This window comes from Eleutherodactylus coqui, chromosome 8, assembly GCF_035609145.1.
Source record: "Eleutherodactylus coqui strain aEleCoq1 chromosome 8, aEleCoq1.hap1, whole genome shotgun sequence".
In the NCBI taxonomy this organism is placed as follows: domain Eukaryota; kingdom Metazoa; phylum Chordata; class Amphibia; order Anura; family Eleutherodactylidae; genus Eleutherodactylus; species Eleutherodactylus coqui.
In genome coordinates this window covers 12,838,083-12,859,023 of record NC_089844.1, presented here as the reverse complement: position 1 = coordinate 12,859,023, position 20,941 = coordinate 12,838,083, and the positions used below count along the sequence as shown (strand labels likewise).

The 20,941-nt window shown below is 43.4% G+C and overlaps 1 protein-coding gene across 1 annotated transcript in view; it reads right to left on the bottom strand.

The window, feature by feature from the left end:
* ARHGAP15 (Rho GTPase activating protein 15) overlaps positions 1-20,941 on the bottom strand; it is a 730,617-nt gene that overhangs the window by 591,032 nt on the left and 118,644 nt on the right. The window contains exon 5 of the mRNA XM_066575178.1: positions 19,484-19,548. Within this exon, the coding sequence (XP_066431275.1) occupies positions 19,484-19,548 (65 nt within the window). The remainder of the gene's footprint in view (positions 1-19,483; positions 19,549-20,941) is intronic.

The window sequence follows — 20,941 nt, the reverse complement described above, 5'->3', positions numbered from 1 at the left end:
AGATAGATAGATAGATATGAGATAGATAGATGGATAGATAGATATGGGATAGATAGATAGATAGATAGATAGATAGATAGATAGATAGATATGAGCTAGATAGATAGATATGAGCTAGATAGATGATAGATAGGAGATAGATAGATATGAGATAGATAGATAGATAGATATGAGATAGATAGATAGATAGCTATGAGATAGATAAATAGCTATGAGACAGATAGATATGAGATAGATAGATAGATAGATAGATAGATAGATAGATAGATAGATAGATAGATAGATAGATAGAAGATAGATAGATAGATAGATAGATAGATAGGAGATAGATAGATAGATATGAGATAGATAGATGGATGGATAGATAGATAGATAGATAGATATGGGATAGATAGATAGATAGATAGATAGATAGATAGATAGATAGATAGATAGATAGATAGATATGAGCTAGATAGATAGATAGATAGATATGAGATAGATAGATAGATAGATAGATAGAATATAAATAGATAGAAGATAAATAGATAGCTGTGAGATAGATATGAGATAGATAGATTTGAGATAGATAGATAGATAGAGAGATAGATAGATAGATAGATAGATAGATAGATAGATAGATAGATAGGAGATAGATAGATAGATAGATAGATATGAGATAGATAGATAGATAGGTATGAGATAGATAGATAGATAGATAGATAGATGTGAGATAGATGTATATTTATCTGTACTGTTACATTATTTCCCCTGTGTAGATGTAATGTTAGCTGTATTTTATATACTATATTTACAGGTTATTCTTCGTGCAGATACAGTTATAATGATACTCGGCATCAGACTGATGACTTCTTGTCTTGAGGATATCGGAGACGCTTCCCTTTAGTCCAGACATCATCTGGAGGCTCCAAGGTAACGTATTCCTGCCTAGTTCTCCTCTCCGTGGTCCTATGAAGCCATTTATTTCAGGTATTTCCCGTCGCTGCCCTCTGTGATGAGGGTCACTCCATCATGTGCCCGGCTCCCGAGCAAATATTCTACAAAAATGATATCATTTGCATTATTTTGCATAATGACATTGAGTCAATTTATGACCCAGCATTATGATATCAAAAATGTTATGTCATTGCATCTAATATGGCGAAATTGAGTCATTATGCAAACATTATGCAAATCGGGTCTTTTTTGTCTGTTAACTACAACCTTTGATAGATCAGTTCCAAGGTGCATTGTCCATAATGTATCCTGGGAGCGCATTATAGCCAGGAATGAGTCAGTATGACGGTATTTATTGGTTTCCATCGGTAATTACACGTCTTTTAAATCATTTTTAATCATTGATAGCACATTTATTAGGTTCTTTTAGGAATTTCAATGAATTAAATTAAATATTAAAAATCAGGAAAACAGTCTATTTAGATGAGACCAGTATCAGTCAGTAAGTTAGGGGAGCCGTCATAGATAAGCGCATTCTGCTTTTTATTAAAGTCTGGTTCGATTTTATGCAGTCCACTATACACAATGAGTCCGGAAAGTATCCACAGCCTCTGACTATTTTACATGTTGTTATGTTGTGTCCTTCTGTCCCCATCATTCTGCACTCCGTACCCCATAATGACAAAGTGACAACAGAACCGGAGAAATCTTTGTAATTTTTACAAAATGAAAACCTCCCGTTCCGCAGTGACATAAGTATTCACACCCCCGGACTCAGTATTAGTTGAAGCCCCTTTTGGCAGTGATTCCAGCCTTCAGTCTTCTTGGGGATGATGCCACAAGGTTTGCACCCCTGGATATGGGTGTTTTCTGTCAAGTTGGATGGGGGCCGTCTGTGGACAGCCACTGTCAAGTCTCTCCAGAGAAGTCCCGTTGGGTTCAGGGCTCTGGCCAGGCCACTAAAGGTTGTGGTCTTAGGGTCATCATCTTGTTCAAAGGTGACCCTTCTGCTTAGTCTGAGGTCCCTTGTGCTTTGGATCAGGTAGTCCTTGTCCTTATCTATGTACTTTTCTCCATTCCATTTTCCATCCACCTTGACCGGTCTACCCGTCCCCCAGCATGTTAAGCAGGAGGCTCAGCCCATCAGATACACATAGCAGCCGGTGTGAACGTTTTCTACTGAATTTAATGCCTTCCACCGTCCGGAGTTTAGGTGTGGGACTGTAGCGTCCCGTAGAGTAACTGCAGACACATGACATACGTTGAGGAGCTGGGAGGGTAAAGTGTTGGCTTGTCACGGCGCAACTTACCAGGCTCCCTCCCGGAGGGACACATGTAGCCAAGGCCAGGGCAGCGCTGGGCCTCCTCCGGACATGGGGGATGCCCAATAAATAGGATAACAGGAGTAGAGGGATTTGTCACGTGTGACGCCACCGTTCCGACACCCCCCGGCATGTCCATCGGCGGGGTAAATAAATGAGCCACGGACAGTTTAAGTACCTCAGGTGCCCAGGACTGGTCAGGGCCTGGAAATAACTTTACTGCAAACTTCACTTTAGTAGTACAAGGCATAAATTCACAAGCTGCGCTAGTGCAGGTAAAACAAGAGATTTGAGGTCAGGGAGGAAACTCAGCATGGTACTGGCCCTGTAGTCCACGTTATCTGTCAGGTGCCTCTCCTGGAAGGGGAACACTCCAGAGGAGGAAAGGGGTAAGGTCATTCCACAGACTCTCCAGCAGACAAGTACCTCCACTGGCCGCCCCAGACTTCAATACGCTTGAGTGTGAAACACAGACAATTGAGTACCTCTGCACTAGGCCTTGACTAACTGAACTTGCGCTCTGCTAACTCTCTCTTTTGGAGCTCACTTACAGTCCATGTAGATCCTTGCACTCGGGAAACCTCTGCTCTTCTTCCATCTTCAACACAGGAGGGCTGAAGGTGCCCCCATGTGCCTCTGCATTTCCTCCTCAGGTAGGACTCAAGATGAAAGACAGATTGAAGACCACTCCCACCTTCAAGCACACACATTTATACATTCTCTCACACCAAGTGACAGGATAGAACTGATATATTCATAGTCAGACAGCTCATATTTTGTAGACATTAACCCATCACTCACTGCAGCTGTGCAATATACACAACAGAATGACAAGACATTACATGTATGACATTATGGAGGGGACCATGAAAGCATGTACTGGGCCACTACAGGACCTGGCGGGGCTGATGATGCACCTTTGCATTCGGACAGATCCAACACCCCAAAGGTACGTGAACACTGAAAGGACATGTGAAAAACCTGTAAAAGGGTTTCCCCCTACAGTACCACATGCCACCTATAATACTGGTGGCTTCTTATGTGGCCTTTGGACCCCCTAAATCAATTAAAGCTTGAACTTGACTGCTACCTCTGTACCCCTATATCTGCGGCTGTAGAGGCATCATAAAAGGGGATGCCCAGCTTTAAACGATTAATGTTCTATCCTCAGGATAGACCATCAGTAGTAGATTGGTGAGGGGTTGCTGTCCAGGACCCCAGTTCCATTACTACTGCAGTAGCCTGGATTGGTATTGCATGCACTGAAATGAATGGGAACTTTGCCTGTAATGCCAACTGTGCACGGACATCTGATTGGCGCGGTTCTTGGCAGCAGATACACCTTCAACTGTTTAAAGATGCACAAACCCATTAAGTTATTGCATACAGGGATTTAAACCACTGCTTTCATGGAAGGCAGAAAGACTCAGTTCATGGAGTGTGCAGCCCATGTGTACTGTGGGGTCCAGGGAAAAAATATGTCACTGCTTGACATGGAAACGCTTGTTTCCATTCTGAATTCCGCATGCAGATTTTGTCCATCGAAAGGGCAAAATCCATGTGCAGATCCCCACCAGAAGCTGCGGTATAAGGGCTCGGTCAGACGAGAGTTGTTTCTGGGTGCGCAAAAAGAGCCCTTCTAAAAGAACCAATGGGTTCCTATAGAAGTGCTCACATGAGAGCGGTAGCGCAAAACGATGCATCCTAACAAAAACAGAACATTGGCTATCTTTGGTGTGCGCTGTACAGGAGTTTACATCGACTCTGTAGGAGCTGGAGTCTATGGAAACTGCTGCGCTCAGAATAGATCCCCCACGGCTTACAGCCGGACATGTAAAATCTGCTGCCCAGAAGCACATTGTAAAGGTCCCGCTGTAAACTCCTATCAGTCCCTGCAGAGACGCACAAATTTAACATTGATTATCAACATTTTGAGGAACACTTTTTTTTCCCTGCACCAAGCCTAGATTGCAAAGGCCCCTAGGTGTCAGGATGATAGCTACCCCACAAATGACCCCATTTTATAAACTGCACCCCTTAATGTATTCACTAAGGGGGTCAGGAGGATTTTTACCACTTAGTTTTTTCAGGAGTTAATGCAACTTAGATATTGAATCAATGAATTTTCATATTTTTGCAAATATGTCATTTTAAAGACATTTCTTTTCTATAGAGCACATGGAAATGAGGATTTACCCCCCAAAATGGATCCCCCTGTTTGTCCTGTGCTCTGAAACATCCCCATTGTGGCCCTAATCTTATGTCTGGATGCACAACGGGGCCCAAACTGAAAGGAGCATCCGGTGGCTTTCAGAACAGACATTTTGATGAAGGTGTTTAGGCCCCATTGCCCACTTGTAGAGCCCTTGAGCGGCCAAAACTATAGAGAACCCCCACAAATAGCTCCATTTTGAAAACTAGATGCCTTAACGAATCCATCTAGGGGTGTACTGTGTATTTTCACTCCATAGTTTTTGAATGAATCTAAGCAAAGCAGAAGGAAAAAATTAGGATTTTCATTTTTTTGGCAATTATCATTTTAAAAGCACTTTTTTCTTGTACAGCACACATATGAATGTAGACTTTCACCCCAAAATCGATCCCCTTGTTTGTCCTGTGCTCAGAAACATACCCATTGTGGCCCTAATCTTCTGTCTGCATGCACAACGGGCCCAAACTGACAACAGTTTTTTAACTTTTACGTGATCGCCAATATCCGTCCCTCAGTCACTGCTCCAGGCTGTTGGCTACCTTTAGTAGCCAGGAGCATGGATATTTTAAATTTCCCGGACCCTCCCTAGCTTCTGCGCTTATGATCGCCACTTTGCCGACGGGTGCATGTGCTGAAGGTGGGGAAAGGTCTGTGGATAAAGATCCCTTTGGGGGACATCACTGGAGGCCTTAGGTAAGTAATTTACCTTCCCTCACGGATCGCATCCATGACGGGAGGTGAAATTTTCAAATTTGTTTTACTTTTACGTAATCACAGTTGATCCGTGAGGGGAGATGAAACCTAAACTTTTTTAAATCTTTTTTTTTACTTTAAATGATCACTTTTATCCATTGGTGACATCACTTTGCTCCCGGCTCCTGGCCGGGAGCAGAGGGATTTTAAATTTCCAGGGGCGCGAGTCCTTCTGAACACGCGCCCGTCGTATGACGTCTAGTGCGCATGCGCAAAGAACAGCGTCGGGTCCTGGAAGACCAGAACATCGTGGGGCATCTCAGAGGGCGGGGGTAAATATTTTCAACTCCCCTCAAGGAATCTGGGCCTGGACGGAGCGATGGTGCAGTGGCATGCTATTAGAGGATTGCAGTAGTCCAAGCAGTTACACGAGGTACAGCGAATCAGCAGTTGCACACCACGCAGAGGGATTCTGCTCATAGATGCCGGCGGCATTGATCTGGGAAGAGTTAAATGAGGAGAACTATTGGTTATCTTAAAACAGAAGATATACTGAGATGCAGCCACAGTTTCAAGATGCGGTGTTAGTTTGGTCTGACATTGTCAGGAGAAGAGTTGGAGAGGCGCACAAAATATGGAGGCTATTGATCGAGTGAGGAAAGTGGTCAACGTGAAGATTTTAAAGTTTGTTTAATCATTGGGGGGATAGCGGTTTCATCATTGGGAATTAGAGGGTACAGAGTGGGATGTATTGAGAGATGAGAGGGTGCATCTCTACAACATTGGTTTCAACATTTTTCTATCGGGCTTGCAGGATGGCTTGGAAGCAGCGTACTGTAGGCTGGTGGGAGTGGGCTGCGTGCCTCATAGGGGGTATGCCACACCCTTTGTGGCTGAAGATCTTTCCATGCCAGCAAGGGTAATTGACAAAGGTGAGTAGCAGCCCAAGGAGATCGGGGCTTATGGACACCTTTGTGGATTCCAAGAGAGAAGTGGGGTTTTCTAATGAAGCATGTAAAGAGTTAATAAAAGTTATTAAATGTTTAACTAGTTAAAGTTAATAAAGCTGTGGCCTACCCCACTTTAAAAGCCAGAAGTTGTGGAGTTTTTAGTGTAGAGTAAGAAGGGGAGCAGTTATGAAGAGGAGAAAATACCTCCAGTTCTGACTGCTCTATGTTTATTACGGAAGGGTCAGAATATGTCTTAGTGGTAACAAGTCTAAGTTGTACAGAGGGCCACAGAAAAGTAGCTGGCACCGCATGGTTAGGAAAACTGCCTAAAAGAAAATCCATTTTTGCTGCCCATAGCAACCAATCACAGAGCTGTTTTTATTTCTTATACTGCTGAGTAGTAACAGTGTCCCTATAGTGGCCCCGGTAGTAATAGCGTCCCCATAGTGGTCCCAGGAGTAACAGTATCCTCAGTAATAGCCCCAGTAGTAATAGTGTCCCCAGTAGTGCCCCTAATAGTAATAGTGCCCCTAGTAGTGGCGGCTCCAATAGTAATAGTGCACCCAGTAGTTTCCCAAGTAGTAATAGTGCCCCCAATAGTAACAGTGCCCCTACTAGTGGCCCCAGTAGTAATAGTAACCCCAATAATGCCACCAGTAGTAACAGCACCCCCAGTAGTGGCCCCATTAGTAGTAGTGTCCTCAATATTGTTCCCAGTAGTAATAGTGTCCCCATTAGTAACCCCAGTAGTATAGTGCTCTCAGTAGTGGCCACAGTAGTAACAGTGTCCCCATTAATAGTGGCCTCAGTAGTGGCCCCAATAGTAACAGTGCTGTTAATAATGGTGGCCTCAGTAGCAATAGTGCACCCAGTAGTGACCCCAGTAGTAATAGTGGCCCCCATAATAACAGTGTTCTGGAAAAGTGGCCCCAGTAGTAACAGTGACCCAGTAGTATTGTGTCCCCAGTAGTGACCCCAATAGCAACAGTGCGCCTAGTAGTGGTGGCCCCATAATAGTGCACCCAGTAGTAACCCGAATAGTCATAGTGTGCCCACTAGTGGCTCCAGTAGAATCATAGAATGGTAGAGTTGGAAGGAACCTCCAGGGCATCAGGTCCAACTCCCTGCTAAATGCAGGACTTATTAAATCATCCCAGACAGATGCCTGTCCAGCCTTTGTTTGAACACTTCTATTCAAGAAAAATTCACCACTTTCCGTGGTAACCTGTTCCACTCATTGATCAGGTTCACTGTCTAATATCTAATCTGTGTCTCCCCCTTTCAGTTTCATCCCAATGCTTCTAGTCTTTCTTTGTGCAAATGAGAATAGGGCTGATCCCTCTGCACTGTGACAGCCCTTCAGATATTTGTAGACAGCTATTAAGTCTCCTCTCAGCCTTCTTTTGCAAGCTAAACATTCCCAGATCCCTTAACCGTTCTTCATAGGACATGATTTGCAGACCGCTCACCATCTTGGTAACTCTTCTCTGAACTTGCTCCAGTTTGTCTATGTCTTTTTTAAAGTGGGGTGCCTAGAACTGCATACAGTATTCCAGATGAGGTCTGACTAAGGAACAGTAGAGGTGGATAATTACTTCACGTGATCTAGACTCTATGCTTCTCTTAATACATCCCAGAATTGTGTTTGCCTTTTTGGCTGCTGCATCACATTGTTGACTCATGTTGAGTCTATGATCTATTAGTATACCCAAGTCTTTTTCACATGTGCTGCTGCTTACTCCAATGACTCCCATTCTGTATGTGCTTTTCTCCTTTTTCTTGGCAAGATGTAGGACTTTGCATTTCTCCTTGCTAGATACCATTCTGTTAGTTGCCGCCCACTGTTCAAGCGCGTCTAGATCTTTTTGAATACTCTCTCTTCCCTAGTGTTAGCTATCTCTCCTAGCTTTGTGTTGTCGGCAAATTTGATCAGTTTCCCATCAATTTCCTCCTCCAGATCATTTATAACAATGTTGACCAACACTGGGCCCAGGACAGAGCCTTGTGGTCCCCAACTTGATACATTCTTCCACTTGGATGTGCAGCCATTTATGACCACTCTTTGAGTACGATCACTCAGCCAGTTGTGAATCCATCTAACAAGTTTTCTTGTTAATCCCAGATTTAGTCATTTTTTTAAATAAGTATGGTATGAGATACTTTGTCAAATGCTTTACCTTACTTATGTAATGGCCTGAAAAATATGCCATATTACTGAGTTCAAGCAGAGGATGAAAGTGGTATACCGTCTGAGCCCTCTCACTAATGAACAAAAGCTGGAGATGTTAGTGGGCTAATTAGAAGGTGCCACAGCTAGAGAGGTCAAATCATGGCCTAGAGAACATAGGAAAATGGCGGATCAGATTTTTCAGAGACTGCAGAGCATCTTTGAGACCAACACCACATCCGGAGAAAAACAATGTTTCTTTAACAGAAGACAGAAATAATTTGAAATGGTCCAAGAATACACACTGTCGCTACAAGAAGGCATGAAGGCCATGATCCACACAGATTTAGTAGTAGTGATAGGAGCAGATCAGATGCTACGTGAACAATTTATGGAATGTGCAGCAACAAAAGCATTGAAAAGAAAGCTGCGCATGCTATCCGTCCAGAACACGGGTCTCTCTTTCCTAGACTTTAAGGAACTGGCCATACAGGTGCTAGGCAGAGAAGTCCGGACAGGGATTGACACAATGTCAGAGGCCTCTCCCTATAAGAGGAAAGAAAATTTATCTACAGAATCCCCCAAGAATGTCCTGGTGTTACAAGCAAGTCAGAGCCAGTTGGAGAAGGAGATCCTCGACATTGTACAGAAGGACGTTGCAGCAGTAGCCTGTAGTGTATCCTCCCTCTGTAAGAAAATGGAAGAACTGCAGGCGAGCTTAGACAGGCAAGAGGACTCAATAGTCCTGTCACAGAAGAGTAATTCCCATCCAGCTACTATGTCTACCAGAATACGACGGAGTAGACCAGGCCCAGTTATCTGCAGGTATTGCCAGAAGAGAGGGCATACCGAAAAAAATTGTTGGCATTTAAACAGATACCCCCTGAGGCCAAGGACCATCCTTCAAGGAAACCAAGAGTAGTCCTGAAATCCCAAGACGGTTCTTAAAGTATGTGGGACCCTGCCCAGAGGGTATCATCCACCTCAATGGCATACCTTTTCCAGCGCTACTGTATATAGGATGTCAGGTGACGACCATACATGTAGCCATATTTCAGAAGTATTGGTCCCTAGAAGAATTAGTACAACCTCCTGACCAAGTTATGAATGTCGTCGCTACCAATTTACAAAATGTTCCCTTAGTAGGCTACTGGGAGGCTATGGTGATGACTGGGAATCAAGAACTGCCCCATCAAGGAATGTTAGTCCCAGAAGTAGCAGAGATTAATGCTCCAGTCATCATTTTGGGCATGAACATTCTTAGAAATTGCCGTAGAGAAATGCTGGAAGCCTTACGAAACTCCATTCCTTCTGCTTCACAAGCCCAGCAACAAGCTTTACATCAGGCTATGAAAGTCTTGTCCGCCCATCAGAAGTTCACCAATGATAAAGGTCAAGTAGGACGTGAAAAGAATAAAAGACGTGAGACTGATAACTTTAAAACCCGGGACTTGAAGACCAGGTCTCAAAGAAAGGGATTACCAAGCCCTCGTAGAGCAGCTTCAATTGGAGTCATCATCGAGGTATTATTGCAGCTCAAAGTGTGATTATAGAAAACTGAACAATATCACACATAAAGATGACTATCCTTTGCCCCAAACCAAAGAATCCCTCACTGGTTTGGGGTCAGCAGCTTACTTCTCCACCCTAGATTTGACTAGTGGATACTGGCAAGTACCCATGGCTCAAGAGGACAAAGAGAAAATAACTTTTACTACCCCAATTGGGCTATACAAGTTCAATTCTATGCCCTTTGGCCCATGTAGTGCTCGTGGCACTTTTCAAAGACTCATGGAAAGATGCTTGGGCATAAGAATTTTGAAACAATGCTTCTATATCTGGATGATATCATCACATACTCAAAGAATTACGACGACCATCTGAAACACCTGGCTGAAGTAGTCGAGATACTAGTTTGCCATCGCCTTAAGGTGTAGCCATCCAAATGTCATCTGTTATAAATGCAAGTACGATACTTAGGACATGTCGTGAGTATGGAAGGAGTTAGACACGATCCAGAGAAGATTGCAACAGTACAAGAATGGCCAATACCCCAAACTGTTAAACAAGTGATGAGTTTTTTTAGGATTTGCAGGATACTACTGAAGATTTATCCCCAATATCGCCAGAATTTCTGAACTATTACACGAACTGATCCAGGGAACGTCAAAACAAAATTGCAGAAAAAACGTCTACGTCACATGGGAGAAAGAACAACAAGAAGCTTTTGAAATCCTGAAAAATTAGTTAATATCTTCTCCTGTATGGGGATATCCAGATTACAACAAACCCTTTTGAGTATACACTGATGCGAGTAAGTGAGGATTGGGTGCAGTATTAAGTCAAGTCCAAGGTGATAAAAGGAGAGTAATATAATTTGCAAGCCATTCTTTGAAAGGAGCAGAAAGAAATGACCAGAGCTACAGCTTAATTAAATTGGGACTCTTAGCTTTTGTATGGGCTGTGACGGAGAAGTTCAAAGACTACTTGATCATATCCACATTCATTGCTTACACAGATAACAAGCTTCTTGCACATTTAAAGTCAGCAAAATTGGGAGCTCTTGAACAGAGATGGGCTTCACGGCTAGCCAACTTCAACTTTACCATCAAATATAGAGCTGGAAAGACTAATGCCAATGCTGATCTACACAACCTGCATCAATAGATTGCTCCATGGAAGAAGAATATCAATAGGTGGAGATAGAGATGCCTGACTTTGGTTGCTACAATGTACAACAGAACGTTATCCAAACTGCCAGTACTAATGAAGACAAACCTGTGGAAGAAAAACAGTGGTTTGATCTTCAAATGGAAAGTCGCACCTTAGGAGAGCTAAGTCTGTTCTTGACCCATAGTACTGTACCTGTCAGAGTGAGAAATGGGAAAGCAGATCCAGAGTTTTACCCGTTGTGGCAGCAAGGAAAAAGACTCCGTAAAGAGAGGTCTATTAGACAGAGGAACCATAGATCCTATCACCTATTAGAAGATACACCAAATCCTCATTCCACGAAGAGATGCACATCTTGTACTAACAGCGTACCATGACCAATCTGGGCACTTTGGAGTGCACAGAACAGAGAATACCATTCTGATAAGATTCTACTGGATAGGAATGAGAAGAGATACAAAGACATGGTGTTCAGAGTGCCAAACATGTGCGAAAAGTAAAAACAACAAAGCTGACCAAAAAGCATCTTTATACCCAATAGTGACAAAGAAACCATTAGAACTGCTTGCCCTTGACCACTTGAAGATTAATCCGAGTAGGAGTGACTATACCTACTTGCTTACCATGATAGGCCACTACACCAAGTTCACAGTAGCAATTTCTGTAAGAGACTTAACTGCCAAAACAGCAGCCAAAACGCTTTGGAAATACTTCTTAATGCCTTATGGAACACCATAAAAGATTCTCACCAATCAAGAAACTGCATTTGAGTCTCAACTGTTTGAAGAATTGTGTAAACTGTATCAATGCACCAAGATCAGAACAACAGTATATCATCCTCAGGGAAATGGAGTCTGTGAGAAAATGAACCAGACTATACTAAATCTATTACGTACCATACCAACCTCCAAGAGAAGTGATTGGCCGGGTTTACTACCTGAATTAATTTATGTACACAACAACACCATCCACTGTTCAATGGGATACACTCCTTATTATCTCATGTTTGGTCGACAAGGGAAATTGCCTGCTGATCTGTCAATGGGAGTACAAGTGTCTGAAGATCCAAATCCTTTACCCACCACAGAATGGATTTAAGATCTACAAAATTGTAGACACTCGCATGGAGCAAGTTCATAAAGGACAAGAGCAAGATTTAAACTTGCAAGCCAAGGCTGAACCACTAACAAAAGGAACAAAAGTGTGGCTAAAAAAAGAACACTGAACAGAAAAGCTAGACGACAGATGGAAAGCAGTACCTTACACCATATTAGGATCACCCTTTCCAGAAAAAGACCTGTATCGCATTTCTCAAGACGGAAGAGTCCCAAAATTGGTTCACCGAAATGGTTTAAAACTTTGTCTACTGGACCCTACTTCGATAGATACAACAGAAAAAGGCTAAACTACACCAAACCCAATGAAGAGAACTGAAAGTACAAGAAACATTGATGATTTTGACATAAACCACCCCCTAACATGGTACTTAAGCCCTGCGATGACTTTGGTTGGACCAAGCTTATTGGATTATATCCCGGCAGTATCTGTTGAATCACCCAATGTGAATGAAACTGCAGTGACAGCAATGTGTAGGTTACCTGATGTACGTAGTTCTAGCGAAAACGGGCTGTCAACATCACCAAACGCTCACAAAGAAGTACCTTTGGAAAACCTATAATTCACTTTGAGGATGAGGACTACTAAAGAACCCGAAGCCATGTAATAGAATTCTATCTTTATTATCATTTAGTTAATTTATTCAAGTGTTCCTTAAAAAAGACAAAAAAACGTTCAAACCTCTTCGTTCAGGTTTTGTGCCTTAAGAGATGACTCAATTAAGTTTATAGTAACGTTTAAGTTTTGCTACCCTGAAGAACTATTCAGAGATTCGTTAACCCCAGTTCACAGTTCCTGTTTTGTAAAAGACTATCTCCCACATCCTGTATCTCAAAAATTGTTACAGCCGGCACAAGGGATATGTATGGTCTGTGCGCCCCAAGTTGTGCCTTGGGACGATACCCTTAGCTAGTAGTAGTGTGGCTGTCTACCAGGGTTCTTAGATGGACTGCCTGAACCCTAGTTAGGTTTTGTTGTTCCAAGTACAATAAGAAGGACAAAGGCTCTAAAGAAGAAGCTCCATCTGAATCAAGTATAAAGATTGTAGTGTACATGCCTGCATAACCCCAATTTTTGCTCTCACCTGGTGGAATTGTATCAAAAATGTCTAAGTATGCCAAATGTTGATAAGCATAATGTTGTTGTATATGAAACTTCAGAAATCCACTTTTTTTTGACTGTGGGGAGAATACGTGTAGGGGCCCCATAGCTATTTTCAAGTAGGTGGTTTTGCCCCTCTTCAAATCCTTTGCTAGATTCTAGTCGACTTTAGTATCCCACACATTTTGTCATTTTCTCCAGCCATCCACCTGCTCTGTCCTTGAAGAAAAAAAATGCTGACGATTGCTGTTCTCAAACAAGGGGGAGATGTAGTGGCCTGAAATAAGGCACTGCACATAGCTGTTTAGCTGTGGGGACCAGTAATATAATAACTGGCCCCAGGAGTTTAATCTGAGTCATTTTGCTCAGATCATGCAAGTAGCCTAGCAACTAAGTATGTTGTGATTGGCTGCAGACAGACTGGTCAGGAGACAGAGGCGATAAATAGTCACAGAAGAGAAGGAAAGAGAGAAGCAGGAGAGTAGAAAAGAAACAAGAGAGAAGCCAGGGAGAGAGCAGAAAAACAGGGAGAAGCTAGTGAGAAGCAGAGAAACAAGAGAGAAACAGTGAGAAACAGAGAAGGGGAGTCAGCTGTGACAGTGAGTAGAGGAAAGATAAGAGAGCTGAGATGAAGAGAGGGAGATAAAGAGATAAAGATAGGTAAATATGAAGAGGGGTGGAGAAAAAAAATTCTTAGTAAGCTCCCAGTTTACAAGTTAAGCAGAATATCTGGCTCCGTGTGTTATTCAGCACCTCGCTATTCACTACTAAAAATCGGGCCCAAACTAAAAAAATAAAAATCAATTATCCACTAATAATCCCACCATAATATTCTATATCCACCGCATTTCCCTGATCAAACCCAGTCAGTGATTCTGTCATAGAAGGAGATTATATTTGTCTAGCGTGATTTCTTTGTTACAAACCCATGCTGGCTCTGGTTAATTACTCCATTCTTATCCAAGTACTTGCATACATGATGTTTAATAATTTGTTCAAAGATCTTTCCCGGTCTAGAAGCCAAACTCACAGGCCTGTAGTTTCCTGGATCCACCTTCTTCCCTTTTTGAAGATGGGACAACAATTGCCCTTTTCCAATCTTCTAGGACTTCTCCTGTTCTCCAAGAATTTTCACGGATTCTGGCAAGGGGTTCAGCAATTACCTCCACTGCTTCCTTTAGTATCCTAGGATGTAATTCATCTGGACTTTAAGACTTGAATTCATTTCAGTTAGCTAAGTGTTTCCTCACCATCTCTCTGCTTATAGATAGCCTGCATTCTTGTATTTCCCCAATAGCACAGGCAAGATCAGTTGATGTTACATCTACTTTCTGAGAAAAAACAGATACAAAATAGGAATTCAAAAGTTCCTCCTTCTCAACATCATTCTTAACCAGTTCATCATTTTCATCTTGTAAGCATCCAATAGCATCTTTGACTTTTCTTTTGCTTTTGACATACACCCCAAATCCTTTTTTTATTGCTTTTGGCCTCTCTTACAAGCCTTAATTCATTATTAGCTTTAGCTTTTCTGACACTTGCCCTACAGTTTCTGCAGCAGTAACAGTGTTCCCAAGTGTCCCCCAGGGGGTGGGGTGTTACAGCTCTAATTACAGCAATGGAGGCAGGAGACAGAGATACTACATGTTGTGAGGTTGCCGCTCCGCTCTCAGCTGATAATTATGTCTTACCGGCCATTAATATGGTCAGGAAAAAAGTAAATACCGGCACTGGGCTTTTCACTTTATTACCAGTAAGTCACCAGCCAGGTGGCAACTCTAGTTGGTATAGACAACAGGGACAGATTTTCTTTCAAGCTACTTTCACAAATGATGAAAATTCTGCTTTGCAACTTATGCTGCGTTTCCGCAGGTGGCTCAAGTTCACAAGCTTTGCGGAACTGACTGCTTTTTAAGTTGTGGGTGTTGTATGTATAGTTGCATTTCTATGTACAGATTTTCTGCCGCACAATGTCTTGTGTTTTTGTGCTGTGGTGGTTCTTGCACGGAGGTCACACTAGGAAACTTTATTTTCAAACATCAACAAATTCAAATGCAGTGTTCACACAGATATGTGCAGTTTCTTCAGCATAAATAGACATGACAGAATTTCAAAATTCCTCCTTTTCTGCAGCAGAAGAAATCTGCAACGTGTGAAGATTTGTTACATCTCATTGTCTTGTCTTGTAATGTGAATGCTGTGGAATTTCTGCAGTGATTCCGGTACTGTGAAAGGTATCACTGACAGGTTTCTCATCATTATAGGGTTACAGATCACCTAGCAACAGCCTAGGGGAGTGGTTGGTCAGGTAGCAGGAGGAAAGAGGGCCCATGATTGGATAATGTCTCCCTTGCATGGGTTGGGCTACAGTGATAGAATAAAAGGAGAGAGGGGGTGAAGCTTAGAGAGTCTGGAGAAAGTTGGAGTATAGGAGAGTTGTGGAGGAGGAGTGGAGAAGGAGAGGAGCAAAAAGCTAAGGACATGGGAGCCAGTGCAGTGGGGAGACAACGTGTGAGTACTAACATCATCTCCATGTCAGAGAAGGAGGGAGAGCTAGAAGTTGTAGGACTACAGTGAAGGACTACAGTGTAGGACTACAGTGAAGGATCAGTACCATTGGAAGGGAGAAGAGTCAGGACCAAAGATTAAGCTACATAGGTCAGAGAGCAAAGACCAGGAAAGAAAGAGTAACCTAGGTCCCCAGTCAGATAATATCAGATAACAGAACAAGGTAAAAGTCAAGTCAATGTCTATAGTCATCTTGAAGATAAGCAAAGTAGATTTAAGTTTGTATCTCGAAATCACGTAAAAGGTATTTGTATGCTGTGTCCTTATGAAAGAACTCTCCCTCCAATAAAATTTTCATGGAGTTTTTCCCCACCAACCTAACATCTGCACTGTGGTACCACACTACACCCTACAGGAAAAAGGACTATGACACCCATTTTTTGGTTTATTTCTCCCATTTTTATCATTATTATTTTTTCCAAAACGGGTCCCTACACCTTTACAGATGAGCGTTACGACAAAACACCAACTTACCTTACCTGACTCCGGGGGGTTGCACCTCACTGGGAATTACCATCTTACCATACTCCACTCTGCAGGTAGCACCTTGGGTTAAGGACTGCCAAGGCGTAACATCTGTTTGCCACTGTGCAGCACGGACGCCAGGCCATGTCTCAAAGGAAGAGGAGCAGTAGCGCCACCCTGGCTAGCAAAATTTCCACGGCCCTTGCCAAGTGCACATTCCGCGGGTCTGGCTTGCTGCACTGTGAGAAAGCCCAGGAGCCTTGGCCTGCAATCCTGAAGCTATTCTAGTTGTTCACCTGTCTCTTGTCGAAAATGTGGAGGCCTCTTTCACCATAAAGACTGAAAATGGCATACTCTTGTGATCCATTAGTGTGTCTTGGAGCCACACCAATTCTGGGAAGCCATGACAGTGTAGCCAAGTGCTGAAACTGTGTTCCAAAGTTATTAAACTGTTCTAAACAAAGTTCTGGATCGCTAATTCAACTGCCAAGTAAAGACTGTTATTGTTTACTGCAACATGTGGATAAGTCATCAATAGATGATTGACGGGGCCAATAGGGTTCTTGTTCCCTATGGGGGCTTAAAAAAACTGTAAAAATTAGTTTTAAAAGGGTTTTATTAATGTTATATAAAAAATGCAAAATCTGTTTGTTTGTTTATGTCATTAATAAATCCACAGTTCTGGTCCGATTTGAGTGACATTTTGCACAAGCGTTCTTGATTACCAGGCGATAAATACTGGCATAAGTAAAAATCGAGAACTCACCGACTTCCCCTGTAATTTTTGTTGCCAATACCAACCAATCACAGCTTAGTTTTCATTTCAAGCCTCATGTGGTGCAGAGCACTAAGGCAGCAGAAATGCAGTCTTAAGCTCTTGCTCACGACCTGCAGGTTGCAAGTTCAATCCTTGCCTGGTTCAGATTGCCGTCTCAAGGTTGACTCAGCCTTCTGTCCTTCTGAGGTTGGTAAAACGAGTACCCAGCTTGGTGGGGGGTAATAAAAAATTACTTGAAAGCGCTGCGGAATATGTTGCCACTATCCAAAAAGTAAGATTTATTTATTTCTTACACAGTTGAAGTAAAATTAAAGCTGCACTGTGATTGGTTGCTAGGGGCAACACAGATTTTATTTTGGACAGCTTCCATAACAGTGTGGTGCTGGGCTCATTTTTGTGGCCCACTTTGTATATTCCAGGACTGCTATTCATGAAATCGTTGTGCATCACACGGGTATATCTCCTAGTTATTAAATAAAATAAAAGGTAATGAAAGTTTTAAAAAAACAAAAAACTTTTGCTATATTTATAATAAAGGCATCTAAATAATAAAGCAAAAAAACAAATTTGGTATTGCTGCATCTGTAAAAGTCTGATCTATAAAAGTAATGCATTATTTACCCCACATGGTGAACGTCATCAGGAAAAAAAAATAACGCCAGAATTGCGCTTTTTTGGTAACCCTGTCTGCATTGTAATAAATTGTGATCAAAAAGTCACATGTACACCAAAATGGAAACAATAGAAAGTACAGGACGTCCCACAAAAAATGAGCCCTCGCACAACTATGTTAACAAAAAAATAAAAATCTTCAGTCAGAAGATGGCGGCAGAAAATAATTTAAAAAAAATTAAATATCTTTAAAAAAATATACAAGTAGTACAGCAAAAAAAAACTGTATAAATTTGGTATCGTAGTAATTGCACTGACCCATAGAACAAAGTTGTCATGTCATTCAGCTGAGAGCTGCCCCTGATTGGTCCCTGCGCTGAGCCAATCAGAGGCAGCACTCACTCACCCATTCATGAATTCATGAATGGGTGAGTGAGAGCTGCCTCTGATTGGTCAGGGCTGTGACCAATCAGAGGCAGCTCATTCAGCAGGCGGAGATTTTAAATCCCCGGCTGCTGAATACTACTCAGAGCAGTTCAGGAGAACTGCCAGCCGGCCAAGGCTGAACTCCGTCTGCCGGGACCAGGTGAGTATATATTTTTTTTTTGTTTTTACACATTTCTGGATGAATTTCAGGGAAGGGCTTATAGTTTTAAGCCCTTCCCGAAAATTCATTGTGTGATCGCCGTCAGCCCATTGCATTCAATGGAGCCGGCTGTATTGCCGGCTCCATTGAATTCAATGGGCAAACAGTATTCTTCTCTGCCACAGCTGTTACAGCTGTGGCAGAGGAGAATGATTTGTCTACTATATGTTCTCAATGGGGTCGGCGCTGCTGTCGCCGGCCCCATTGAGCACATATAGAGAAGAGGACAGGAATCGCAGATCACAGATAGGTGCGATCTGCGATTTCTGTTCTATAATTTATCGGACGAGTGCATAAAAAGCGCTCATGTGTCCGATACCATTGCAAAGCAATGGTTCTCTAAGATCGCAGATCGCATGCGCAGGCGCAAGTTGCACGGAAAATCACCCGTGTGACCGAGGCCTCAGGCTGCATTCACACAGGGCGGATTTGCCGCGGAAATTCCGCGTGGAATTTTGCCGCGGCAAATCGGCCAGCGGCCGCTAATCTCTTGATTAGCCAGCCATGTGGACGAGATTTCTCAGAAATTGGGACGGCCAATCCGCTGCGGTAAGTCAGGCTGGAACCGCGGCTGCGGCGACCGCAGCCGCGGCTTCAGAATATGCAGCATGTCTATTTTTTTTTTATTTCCGCCGCGGCCTCGCTCTCGTCTATGGGAGCGCCGGCCGCAGCAGAAGAGCGAGTTCTCCCGGCGGTTCTCCCGGCGGAAATCTCGCGGTTTTTGCTGCGGCCAAACCACGGGATTTCCGACGGAATACGCCCAGTTGTAACCCAGCCTTAAGGGGTGAAAGAGGTAGGCTGGAACCTTACTATCGATAACCTATCCTCTGTGTAAGTCATTAATTGATGCCGGTCTCCGCTGATCAGCTGATATTGGGCCAGCTGTGATTGTTGACAGAGACGGAAGCAGACAGCTCTGTCCGTGGTATAGTGCTCCTGGTTGATACTGCATTGAATTCAATAGGAGTTGAGTCTGCAATACCAACCTGGGCTGCGGCACTGCGGACAGAGTTGCCTGCTTCCGGCTGTGTCAGTAATGATAATATGCCTGACGAACAGCTGACCGGAAAGGATCCCGAGTGTTGGACCCCCACCAATCAACTACTGATGACCTATCCTGAGGATATCTAATCAATAATAAAGTCCTGGACAACTTCTTTAATCTTCCTACCTGTGGGACCTCCACAGCATAATCACAGTAGATTACAAATTTTAGGTTATTTTTATTGATTTGATTCAGACATTACCTTAATTTTTTCCCCTTGTCGGAGATCTTGGTTTTATTTATTATTCCTTCTTTATTCTGGTTTACCTGTTAATGAAAAAAAATCCCATGCTTGAAAATACATTTAGCATCTTATTTCTTGTGTTCCTTATTTTTTTCCAAAATCAGTATTTTGTCATTAAATATTATCATGGGAGAACTTTTTTACATGGACGCATTGTTAAAGTCTTGGGTGAGTGCCACTGTCACTTTAGTCCATACCAGACACAGTTCCGTACATTGTATAGCATAGATTGTATTACAGCTCAGTGCCACTTGAATGGAAACGAGCTGTTCTCAGGCCATGTGACCAATGAACCTACCATCACATGTCTGAGAAGAGACGGTGGTCCTCAATTGAGCACCATAGGTTCTTCAGTCAGCAGAAGAAACCCACTTGGCGGACCTTCACAGATCAATTATTGCTAGGACACACTGCCTGCCTTTCTTCTTCTGTTGGCAACATTACCCACCTTTGCTCTAGACCACATGGTCTATGTCTTGTCTAGGTCACATTGTCTACCTTTCCTCCAGAACACATTTTTCCACCTCTTCTCTAGACCACATTGTTCACCTCTCCTCCAGGACACACTGTCCACCTTTTTCCCAGTACACACTGTCAACCTCTCCCCCAGGACACACTGTCCACCTCTCCCGAAGGACACACTGTCCACCTCTCCCCCAAGACACACTGTCCACCTCTCCTCTAGATCAAAATGTACACCTCTCTTCTAGGACGCACTGTACACCTTTTCCCATGACACACTGTCCACCTCTCCTCCAGGATACATTGTCCACCACTCCTCCAGGACATACTGTCCACCACTTCTCTAGGCCAAACTTTCCACCTCTCCTCCTGGACACACTGTCCACCTCTCCTCCAGGACAGACTGTCAAACTCTCCTCTGGGACACGTTGTCCACCTCTTCTCTAGGCCAAACTGTCCACCTCTCCTCCAGAACACATTGTCCACCTCAGTATTAGTGTATCTTGACGCTACCAGGAAGTCCTGGTGGAGTCAAGATTGACAGGGTGGTGACACCCCCTATAGCTGATAGGCTGCACAGCATCCAGCCACAGTAGGTCCTGGATGGTCCCTACAATGTGCAGAAAAATACATGGAGCGGTCCATGGTGCAAAGGCACTCCTGGTGCGCTGCCCTGCCTGCTGATGACCGCAAATACAGATGTGGAGGGGGGGTGGGGACAAACCTGCTTCACCCCCCTGTGCCCTTCATCATCCCGACCCCGCTCTGTGCTTCACCAGAAATCGGGGTGGGCGCCTTCTGCACGCGCATTGTGGAAGGGGTTACAGCATCCACAAGGGCTGCCTGCAGCGGCTGCCGGGAGCCAACAGACTGCGGCCAGTGGGAGAAGAGGTTAGATGCGGCAGAGTGCCCGACTGCAGCGGGCGCCAGCAGCCAACGGAGCGCGGCCCGTCA